Source organism: Diaphorina citri, unplaced genomic scaffold (genome assembly GCF_000475195.1).
Source record: "Diaphorina citri unplaced genomic scaffold, Diaci psyllid genome assembly version 1.1 scaffold175, whole genome shotgun sequence".
Lineage (NCBI taxonomy): Eukaryota > Metazoa > Arthropoda > Insecta > Hemiptera > Psyllidae > Diaphorina > Diaphorina citri.
In genome coordinates, this window is record NW_007377612.1 from 249,233 (window position 1) to 260,564 (window position 11,332).

General features: G+C 36.0%; 1 protein-coding gene across 3 annotated transcripts in view; it reads right to left on the reverse strand.

The window, feature by feature from the left end:
- Positions 1 to 2,387: 2,387 nt before the first annotated feature.
- The window catches only part of LOC103505445, a 12,725-nt gene continuing 3,780 nt past the window's right edge, over positions 2,388 to 11,332 (reverse strand). The window contains exons 1-11 of one of the 3 annotated variants that reach the window (XM_017442427.2): positions 10,747 to 11,118; positions 8,961 to 9,120; positions 8,553 to 8,632; positions 8,018 to 8,284; positions 7,031 to 7,288; positions 5,111 to 5,129; positions 4,735 to 4,944; positions 3,843 to 4,147; positions 3,281 to 3,475; positions 2,882 to 2,978; positions 2,388 to 2,705 (exon numbers count right to left, since the gene is read on the reverse strand). In XM_017442427.2, coding sequence (XP_017297916.1) covers positions 2,684 to 2,705; positions 2,882 to 2,978; positions 3,281 to 3,475; positions 3,843 to 4,147; positions 4,735 to 4,944; positions 5,111 to 5,129; positions 7,031 to 7,288; positions 8,018 to 8,284; positions 8,553 to 8,632; positions 8,961 to 9,120; positions 10,747 to 10,816 — 1,683 coding nt within the window. In that variant the 5' untranslated portion in view covers positions 10,817 to 11,118 and the 3' untranslated portion in view covers positions 2,388 to 2,683. Of the gene's footprint in view, positions 2,706 to 2,845; positions 2,979 to 3,280; positions 3,476 to 3,842; positions 4,148 to 4,734; positions 4,945 to 5,110; positions 5,130 to 7,030; positions 7,289 to 7,649; positions 7,691 to 8,017; positions 8,285 to 8,552; positions 8,633 to 8,960; positions 9,121 to 10,746; positions 11,119 to 11,332 lie in introns of those variants that run through there. The other 2 variants (XM_026820787.1, XM_026820788.1) reach the window with 2 other exon arrangements.

The window sequence follows — 11,332 nt, forward strand, 5'->3', positions numbered from 1 at the left end:
CTTATTTAGGAAAAAATCTGCATATAGTATGAAGGTTTGAAAAATAGTTTATTTATTTTTTGTATAATTATAGAATAAAATCTAGAACACCTAGAGTACATATTGGTCAAATTAAAATCATCATCGCATCTCATACGTTCTGAAAGAAATGTTATTAGTTATTATTTTGGAGTATGAGTTCTTCAATGTAACCTTCATTTTAAGGTCTGTTCTAGATCCCATACAATCCTACAATCCATGAATCTAAGAGTTGGCAATAACTACACCAATCTGGAGTAGTACTCTTGGTTCCACATGTTTTTAGGATCTTCAAGGGACTTCATGAAGAACATAATTATCGGGATGTAACATTATCAACTAGGTATACAGTGCATTAATAAAAATAATGAAACATTTTATTCACTCAAATTCACTTCTCTATCATACCTAACCTGCGCGAAATCATTAGGAGTAGCAGCATAAAATAAAATGTAAATTCTAAAAACTTTACACCCACCAACCCACTATGTACAAGGAGGGATAAAACATGTATGGAGAAGAAAATAATAAACAAAATAAAACTCGTAAAAATGGGGGAAAATTGGTCCTTGTAGAAAAAATACCTACTGTATTACCAACGGATCAGTCTTACAGATAAAAAAATCAACCTTTATTTTGATATAGTTACCTATTTATGTGGGGTTTCAAATTAATTTAAAACTTTGTAGGTATTCATCTATAGCACACTATAGCACAGACATTCCTTTTTTTATATTTTAATTTAGTATTCCACTAATTTTTTGGACCCTCTACAATAGTTACTGAACAATACAAATTAAAAAGTTTTGTAAAGAGAGTGATAAAATAAGGCACTCTTGACGTACATATTAGTGATATTTTTAAAGTAATTTTACATCTAAACTTACACAAAAGTAAATAGAGCTGCAATGTGAAATTCAGATAGGGGTAGTAGTGATACAAAGTGAAGTTTAAATAAATTGAATAAATAGTATACCAGCTTTTATATCAGAGAGGGGTAGTTAATAGTTTGCGATTTTTGACTTGAGATTAATGACTAGCTTTTTTAAGAAAACTTGAGAAGTCCAACCAATTGTTAAAAGTTTACAGTTATGACGATCTGACTTTAAGGGGTAATTTTATGTGGCCATTATAATAGATAAAGACAAGAGTTTATACAATATGTCAAGTTGTAAAAATCGCAAAATATTAATCTAAACTCCTTAGGAAAAATAGATAGGTACCTAGTTAAAAGAAGAAGTGAAAAAAGTCTTATTAATAAAAGACAAAATGGAATGGTGTACAAAATAGCTTTGAATATTAAAATAGTGTGCATATAAATCAATATTTTGGAAATAAAACTCACAGAATATGATCCTGTAAGAAAAAAAAAATCTTCATTATCATCTAATAATAAACTGAATAATATAAAATATAGTACACTTAAAATAAGAAATATGTATATAAATTATAAGTAAATCACATTATTTTTTAATTGACAAAAACCAATGTCAATCCAGTAAACAAACATATTTTAATATGCATTACTACAATGGTTATTCAATAGAAGAAAGTTCTTCATTTTCATACCTTCTTGTATTTGAATAATAAAAACACAACATAAAAAAAAAATAAAAAAAAAAAAATACAAATAAAATCAAGGAGTAAAGAAATAATACTGCCGTGCTAAGCAAAAACGCCGTATGTCAAAAAAATTGATTTTTGGTGCCAAATGGTTCCTATGATCCTAAATTTTGATCCTATATATATTTTTTTCTTTATCCTAAACCCCTTAAAAACCACTAAAACGTGTTGCCGTATGTCAAAAACGTATGTTTGCCGTATTGATTGAAATCTTTAAACTCGATTTCCCGAAAGTAGGGTTTTTTGACATACGGCGTTTTCGCTTAGCACGGCAGAATAATGTTGACCAGATGTTAAATCGTAATAAAACAACGGGGTTAAATATAAGGCTTATTATAAGAAGCTCTTTTACAAACAGTCCCATAGATAATTTGGTAATTTAAACTTTGATAAAATGGTCTTCAAGTCCTGGCCATTACACAAAGATATCAAAGATTACCATGACCTTTAAACCAAATATTTACAGTACTCACTTGAGAGAGAAGCGAGTGTCCAAAAAGATTCCACAAATTTTCTCCTGACTTGTTTTTCAGAATTTGGGAAAGGATAAACGACGAAATAGTGATAAAATTCGGAGTCCCCGGGACAAAATCGAACAAGAATGTGAGAAGTTATATGTAAAAAAAATAATCGGTGAACAAACTCACTATTTCTAAAAGTGAGAAGTTATACATAACATTTTATATTGTAGTATAAAGTTGAACAACCCGAACAAGAATGTGAGAAGTTATATGTAAAAAAAAATAATCGGTGAACAAACTCACTATTTCTAAAAGTGAGAAGTTATACATAACATTTTATATTGTAGTATAAAGTTGAACAACCCCATCTCTGACTCGATTCATCTTGTGAAACTACTCCAAAATCTTCGTAATTTTGTCAATAATATTAAATGTTAGGTACCAAACTATGTTTTCATTGGAGGAAAAACATGAGATCACAAACTGGTCAAATACATCGTCAATTCATTCCCTAGGAGTGAGTAAATGGAGAAAAATCTCAAGAATAACTTTTAGCTATCCTCAAATTCCCTGGCAAGAGTTCAATTCACAAAGAAATGGAATTTAAAAGGAAATGTAATAACTAATAGGAACACAATAGTTGCGTATGGTATTGTCTTAGCTTGGTACTTCTGTATTCTATATGAAGAGTACAAGATATACTAAACGAAACACTACTAAATATACTATGAGCTTCCTCAAATTCCCTGGCAAGAGTTCAATTCACAAAGAAATGGAATTTAAAAGGAAATGTAATAACTAATAGGAACACAATAGTTGCCTGGAGATCAGAAGCTCCGGAGGAATGTAGGTGGCTGGTGCTTTCTACACATTTGCCTGGAAAAAAGAAGAAACATTTGTATGTTAGGAAAAATAGAAAGTACCAAAAGCGATTACGTATAAGGTTATCCTAGGTGACGCACTATAACTGAAAAAAAAAGTCCCTAAATAGTAAAAGATTTTACCAGTTTCTTTGACCGAAAATCAGGTTAATTTAAACAGAAGGCTGAGTGCACCTAAGGAAATTGAGATATTTATTAATAAAATTATGGGCATTGAAAAATTAATACCATCTTTATTAATTGATAGTTTGTAAGGTTTATAAGACAAACAAACGGACAGACAACAGTTCTACTCACCTAAGTAAGAAAGTCTATAGTTAACATTATCACTAGATTGACTGGTGGGATCACAAGAGTTGAGAACACGTTTCACCGACAGGGCAGTGTTGCTCCCGTTGTAAATGAAACAGTAGGTGTCACTTCTGTTAAACTGAGAGGCTAGGATGTAGCCTGTATCATTGATACTGCCCCAATGACCTCGACACTGGTAACCTGAGAAACGAAACAGAGAAACAGCGTTGAAAAATGTGAAACTTCCAATCAAAATTGTTTTTCATGCAAGAAATGTATTAGGTATATTAAATTATATTTTAACTTTTTTTAAAAAAAATTCTATCCTTAAGTAGGTCCTTTTCCCCAGTCAATCTACTTTCTTGAAAAAAAGTGCCAAATTTGATTAAAAAAATCGTGCTTCAGTTTACAATAATGTGTACTTATAGGTTCAACCCAGACTTGCACAAATTTTTGGTGCTCATAACAGACACGGCATACACCTACCTGGTTAGACTGCTGAGGTAAAGGGACTTTTCAGTCTCATTCGAGCAGGATAAACAAGGTATATTCTATTCTATTCTATTACCTGGTTCGCCAGTATACTCAGCGTGGGGGTTTCCAGACAGGACCACGCTGCTGGCTTCGGCATCACAGCCTACTGACAAATATTGGGGCACATCTGATCCATTCAGCCCCCATCTGCCCAAGTCTGGGCACTGCTTAGCTGCCAACTCCTCCCCCGTTACCATAGTAACCAGTGGAAGGGAGGCTGTGTCAAAGTTGAAACTCGAACACGCTTCCTCCAGATTGGAGGACAGATGGTCCGAATATTGGACTTGAACGATGTGTGAGTCGCGATGGTAGAGGGAAAGGCACATGTAGCCACTGTTACTGTGGAAATAAATAAAAGGGCTGAGATTAGAGTTTGTTATTTTTTCCTGCTTTTTTCTTTAACCTATAATAATGTTTTCACAAGTAATCAGTTTTCACAAGACAAAATTGCGAGGTATACCCTCCCCTTGCAAACAGGGAGTAAATGTAAAGATGCATAGTCCCCTGTAATTAGGGATAAATGAGAATATGTCAGAGCTAACCATTAAGTAGAATAAATAAATATGACATCATTGAAACTACTAAAAGGAACTTTTAGTGGTCCTCAAGTTCATTTAATTTAAAGTTATTAAAAATCGGACCTTAAGAGCCAACTTACCATCCTGACAAAGCAAACGCCTTGTACTTCTGATGCTTGTGCGATGCAAACAAGGAGGAAATGTAAAGATGCATAGTCCCCTGTAATTAGGGATAAATGAGAATATGTCAGAGCTAACCATTAAGTAGAATAAATAAATATGACATCATTGAATCTACTAAAAGGAACTTTTAGTGGTCCTCAAGTTCATTTAATTTAAAATAAATTTATTTATTTTATTTAATTTAATTTAAAGTTATTAAAAATCGGACCTTAAGAGCCAACTTACCATCCTGACAAAGCAAACGCCTTGTACTTCTGATGCTTGTGCTCGTTGGTCGTCTCAATGCTTTGACAGTAAATATTTGTCTCCATCTCCGGGAATCGACTCGAGTCCCTGATCCTTAGAGTGCCATTACTAGCCATATAAACAATGGACTTGGAGCCATCCAGAGAACGCCATTCATGCTCCTCAATGACCCACGTGGGGAATTTACACTTGAGTCGTTTCAATGCTTTGACAGTAAATATTTGTCTCCATCTCAGGGAATCGACTCGAGTCCCTGATCCTTAGAGTACTATTACTAGCCATATAAACAATGGACTTGGAGCCATCCAGAGAACGCCATTCATGCTCCTCAATGACCCACGTGGGGAATTTGCACTTGGAAACTGCCCCTTCATCTGAGAACAAACAGGGAGAGGATATTTGGTACACATGTTGTGGTTTTCTGGACTTGAATGCGGAAAAAAAAAACAAACAAACAAAAACAATTTAAAATTTTGGCAAACATGTTGAATACATTTGGTACATGAAATTCGCTCGTTTGGGCCTTATCGGGGCATTGAGAGGGCCTCTAAGAGCACTATTCCAAAGTGACCTATACATTTCGTACTGAACTTTATTAGAATAGTATTTAAAAAAAAGGGATTTCTAATCTCATCATGGCTGTGTGATCTGTGACACGTTTGAAACTTTTCCCTCCACTACTTTTGAATCTCCTTGATTTCATCGAAAATTTGCCATGTGCATTTATCTCCATGGCTAGTCAAAACCAGGTTGTTCTTGAGAGGCTGAGTGGGTCCCTTGAACAATAAGTCATGAAAATAGAACAGTTTGCAAGCGAAAAAAGGTCTGACTCCGGTGGGCATTGAACCCGGCTCTGCCGCGTGCAAGACCAGTGTAGTTATCCCTGAGTCATGGAAACTGGTCCCCTTTAGTATTCAGATACAATTAGGAGAATACTTTTTGCCTGCGACGCTCAAAATTCGATCAGACTGAATTTCTGAAAAGTTTGGGGGGGGGCTGCTCCCCTATGTACATATGTGGCCCGCGAAGTACCTCTCAATGTAGAATGTGCCCCGTATAGGTACACATGGAAGTTGGAAACCCCTGTTATTTTATAACATCTATGGGACAACAGCTATTATGGGTAGGTACTTACCTACTACGTAACAGAAATGCAAAATCTAATACTAGGTAGGTATAAAAGACCTACCCAATTTTATTATCTTCGTAGCTACCTAGTAATATCCATACCTATAATAAAATCTGCACTACACACCCATTAATATGGCCCGCGGGCCGCTAGTTGGAAACCCCTGGGATAGAAGATTAAAAATGAAACAAACCCAGGGATATAAAAAAAAAGAGGGCGAGGAGGAAGGAGGAGAAAATTTAGGAGGGAGAGGAGATAGATAATGAGAATTGTTCAAAGTGTTAACTTTCAAACATTGGGATCAACTGGTGGGCCACATATGGCCCGCGGGCCGCTAGTTGGAAACCCCTGGGATAGAAGATTAAAAATGAAACAAACCCAGGGAGGAGGAAGGAGGAGAAAATTTAGGAGGGAGAGGAGATAGATAATGAGAATTGTTCAAAGTGTTAACTTTCAAACATTGGGATCAACATGGGAGGGAGAGAAAGGGAGGATAATGGGAGAGAGAGAAAAAGAGATGTAAAGGAATAGAGAAATAAGTTTTCTAGAAAATTATGTTTGATACCTACTTCGTAAATTTTTATCCTTTCTCTTTCTCCCCCCTCTCTCTCAATCTCGCATTCTCTCTCTCTCTCTCTCTCATCTGCTCAGTGTCTTTTGTACCCTGCTTTTCTTCTTCTTTCTTCTTCTTCTTCTTCTTCTTTTCATTCCTTCCTACCTACACCTATGTCTCCCTGTCTCCATATTTTTTTCTGTCTCCCTTTCTCTCTTTCACAAACTCTTTCTTTTTCTATAGGTATCTAGTAGAGTCTCTTTTTTGGGGGGGGGGGGGGGGAATTTATGATGCCGTATAAAAAAAAAATAAATAAATAAATAAAATTTTGGCAAACATGTTGAATACATTTGGTACATGAAATTCGCTCGTTTGGGCCTTATTGGGGCATTGAGAGGGCCTCTAAGAGCACTATTCCAAAGTGACCTATACATTTCGTACTGAACTTTATTAGAATAGTATTTAAAAAAAATCTATTGGGTAATCATGAAGAGCATTTTAGTCATTATTTCATCTGAATTCATATGGAACTTCACAATGTTACTGAGTCCTCCATCAAAATATTGGGTAAGTAACTATAAAAAAAATCTTACCTTTGGTGAGCTTGAACGTTTTTGACCCCTCATTCGGGTTGGTGAGAGCCGTACAAGTTGCATCTCCAGACTGGGCCATATTGAAGCCCTGGACGTTAGAATCGAACACAAAGCACCTGTACTGGTTTTCATCAGAGGGAGGGACATAGGGGAGGGAGGCGTAGGAAGGGGAGGAAGGGTCCTTCCAATCCGTCAGTTGGGCAATCATGAAGAAGATGGAGTTCTCACGCCACACTGCAAGACAGGTCATCTCTTCATCTGAAAGAGGAGTCCATACATAGAGCAATAGTCAACATTATGGGACTCACAAAAATAATAATAACAATAATGATTACGGCTGTACTTATTCAAATTTTCAAACCCACCTATTCTTTAGGAACATTGTTTGTTCCTGGGTAGATGAGTAGTACCTGATCGAATCAGGTCTTATTTCAAAACGGGACTTGTGATAAGTTTGTCCATGTTTCTGGGTTAATTGTCAGCTGATTGTGCTTGGTTCCTGCTGCCTCCAAGTTAGATTCGTATAAGCTTAACCCATCTTTTGGGGCACTTGCCCCTACACCTAAGCCTCAGAGTGGGCTTTTCTGTATGGCATCTCTCACCTCAATGGTATACATACCTGCAGACTGAGAACTCTTTATATCTGGGCAGGCAGAGAATCTAAACAAAAGCTTAGTCGGGTCAGTACAGGAATCCACTCGGGATAAAGGCCTATCACAGACACTGTCTCCTCCATTTCTTTAGGAACATTGTTTGTTCCTGGGTAGATGAGTAGTACCTGATCGAATCAGGTCTTATTTCAAAACGGGACTTGTGATTAGTTTGTACATGTTTCTGGGTTAATTGTCAGCTGATTGTGCTTGGTTCCTGCTGCCTCCAAGTTAGATTCGTATAAACTTAACCCATCTTTTGGGGCATTTGCCCCTACACCTTAGCCTGAGAATGGGCTTTTCTGTATGGCATCTCTCACCTCAATGGTATACATACCTGCAGACTGAGAACTCTTTATATCTGGACAGGCAGAGAATCTAAACAAAAGCTTAGTCGGGTCAGTACAGGAATCCACTCGGGATAAAGGCCTATCACAGACACTGTCTCCTCCATTAGTATAGGAGAAACTGTAAGGAGGTCGTGGAAAGGGACAGGGGATAGGCTGTCGAGTTTTATCCACTCGTATGAGAGTGTTGAGGGGGTTGTCGGAGTAGAGGGTGCAACATTCTTCCAAATCATCTTGGTTGCCCTCACATCTGCCCACTGAAATGAAACAAATAGTATGAGCAAAACAGAAAAGTGAATAATTTAATTGATGTAGGTATTAGTGCTGGAAAAATTGGAAATCACGAAACGAAAGGATTTATTTATTTATTTCATCATCTCACATCAGTTTCAACACCAGGGAAAAATATTTCTTAGCTTGTCCTTTTCCCTCTCAAGAATAATTTGGAGCTTCTTATCATAGTTTTTTCCACCTTTACTATGAAATAGGTACTTGTAGGGTAGGGTATTAACATTCAATCATTACCTTCTTTGTATTGAAGCACATTGGTGTGTTTGACAAAGACTGCCACACACTTGAATGTTGGGTCAGATGGGTCTTCAGTTCTGAAAAGAGAGGAGATTGGAAAATTAAAAATTGTTGCAACACATACTTTTTTGGGAAAGCGTTACTTACCTTAATGAATATGAAAAGTAGTTTGATCCTGAGCAATCAATCATGGTATTCAGGAGTACCTAAGTAAATAGGAGTAATTACAAAGGGAACCTTTTTCTGACTTACTTGTCTTGCAAAATGAACTTTCTACCATCTGCACCACTTATATAGCAAGATCCTTTGCAGGGACCTCTTTGATCCTGAGCAATCAATCATGGTATTCAGGAGTACCTAAGTAAATAGGAGTAATTACAAAGAGGGAACCTTTTTCTGACTTACTTGTCTTGCAAAATGAACTTTCTACCATCTGCACCACTTATATAGCAAGATCCTTTGCAGGGACCTTTCATGTCCATGTAGGTTGCATTGAATTCTACATAGGATTCCACCCCCGCTTGAAACCATTTTCCGTACCAGGCAGTGGGAAAGGTGCAATCACCTAGAACACACGAAATTTGTAATATTGTAGTTCAATTAGTCAACAGCCTGAATTCAATACCAAAAATTTATCTATAAAAAAATCTTCTTCTTCTTCTTCTTCTTCTTCTTCTTCTTCTTCTCACGTAGGATTCCACCCCCGCTTGAAACCATTTTCCGTACCAGGCGGTGGGAAAGGTGCAATCACCTAGAACACACAAAATTTGTAATATTGTAGTTTAATTAGTCAACAGCCTGAATTCAATACCAAAAATTTATCTATAAAAAAATCTTCTTCTTCTTCTTCTTCTTCTTCTTCTTCTTCTTCTTCTTCTTCTTCTTCTTCTTCTTCACCTTTAATGTGTGACTACAGTCATAATGGCATATTGCTATCAACAAGGTAGGGGACTAATCACCTAACAATAAAGCAATAACTCATGGTGAAACTATGAGTGCTGATAAGAAAAACAAACAATGAAATCTGCTATCAGCCCGACAATAAATTGATACTCAGGTTCCAGGTAACTGAGTCACACTTTGAAGTGAATGTAGATAAAATGGCAAAAAATTCTTGCTCTAAGTTATGTTATCTATCTGGAATTACCATTCTAGTGCTCAAGCACCACCAATATTTTTTTTAATCCCTTACTCATTGACACTTTAGCCCTATGCCCTAAAAACATATGCAAAATTGCAGACCATAACTTAATTAAGGAAAAATAGCCTGTAAGGCTGTAAGTCACAAAATATTTCTGTGTACCAAGCATATATATTATCCAAGCCTTCATATGTGTTCTCAAAAGAAACTATACTCCACATTTACTTCACAATTTATTGAGATAAATGGTTACATACACAAGTTGCTTTAAAAGAAATTCTTTCTGTAATATTAATGACAATATCCTTTACAAAGTGTGGAATGCAAAGTGAAAAGTTATTTATTATTGAACACATCCCTTGCTTAATGACACTTCTTATCTAGGTACCTAAAAGGAACCTCCCTGCAAAAATTCAGTAATTTGACCAATCCCTTGTAACACATTACAAAAGCTACCTGTTGTTACTATGTAGATATGTAGGTATGTATTAGCATTGGCATTTTTGGAAACTCCACCCTTGCATTCCATTTGCCGTTGACATCATCGGGGAGAGAAGATGTAAACCATTCTCCTAGGCTTTAGAATTATATCCTTTGCAAAGTGTGGAATGCAAAGTGAAAAGTTATTTATTATTGAACACATCCCTTGCTTAATGACAATTCTTATCTACCTAAAAGGAACCTCCCTGCAAAAATTCAGTGAATTTGACCAATCCCTTGTAACACATTACAAAAGCTACCTGTTGTTACTATGTAGATATGTAGGTATGTATTAGCATTGGCATTAAATTTTTGGAAACTCCACCCTTGCATTCCATTTGCCGTTGACATCATCGGGGAGAGAAGATGTAAACCATTCTCCTAGGCTTTAGAATTTTCAGTTTGAGTAAAGTTTGAAATGAGTTTTATACTTAGATGGAAAGGAGATTAATTTGACAAAAATAGTGAGTCTATTTCTCTCCAATGTATTGGGTCTTAGGACTTCTACCAATTTACCTGGATACCAATGCATATAGAATATTACTCGAAGGTTGAACATTGTGAACTTACCTTTACATTGTCCGACAATGTATAACAAAAGCAGAGGAATAACAGACTGTACTAGGGGAACAGGACTCATTTTCTATTTTCGCTGGAATCTTTGGTTAAACTTGGATTCATTGGGAGCTAGAAAAGTTGATGGTTTGAGTTGAGAGAATGAAGAAATGGGTACAAAAAGATCATTGTAGGAGTCGGACTCACGGGCAGTGAAAAGACTGAACCATTATGTTTAAACTATTTATGGAGTTCTTTAATAGATTAACTTGTCAGTTCTTTACATCACTTGTCACTAAAATACTGATTTAACTGATTTTACTTAGCGGAACGCTGAAAAAATTGAAATAAAAATGCAAATGCAAAATGAAAATTTCTTCAACTTTTCCGAAATGTAAATAAAACCCTTCACCTCTCGAGAAATACTGAAGTAACAATTTTATCCGCTAGAGCGCTGCACCTGATTGAAATTTTCGGCGGCCATTTTGATATCTCAGAGGTTGATTTTCAGTGGATAACAGAGTGTTTGAAAGTGAAGCCACATTAGGATTCGTTTACACTTTACACGATCGACTTATCACTGCATTTTTTTTTTTTTTTT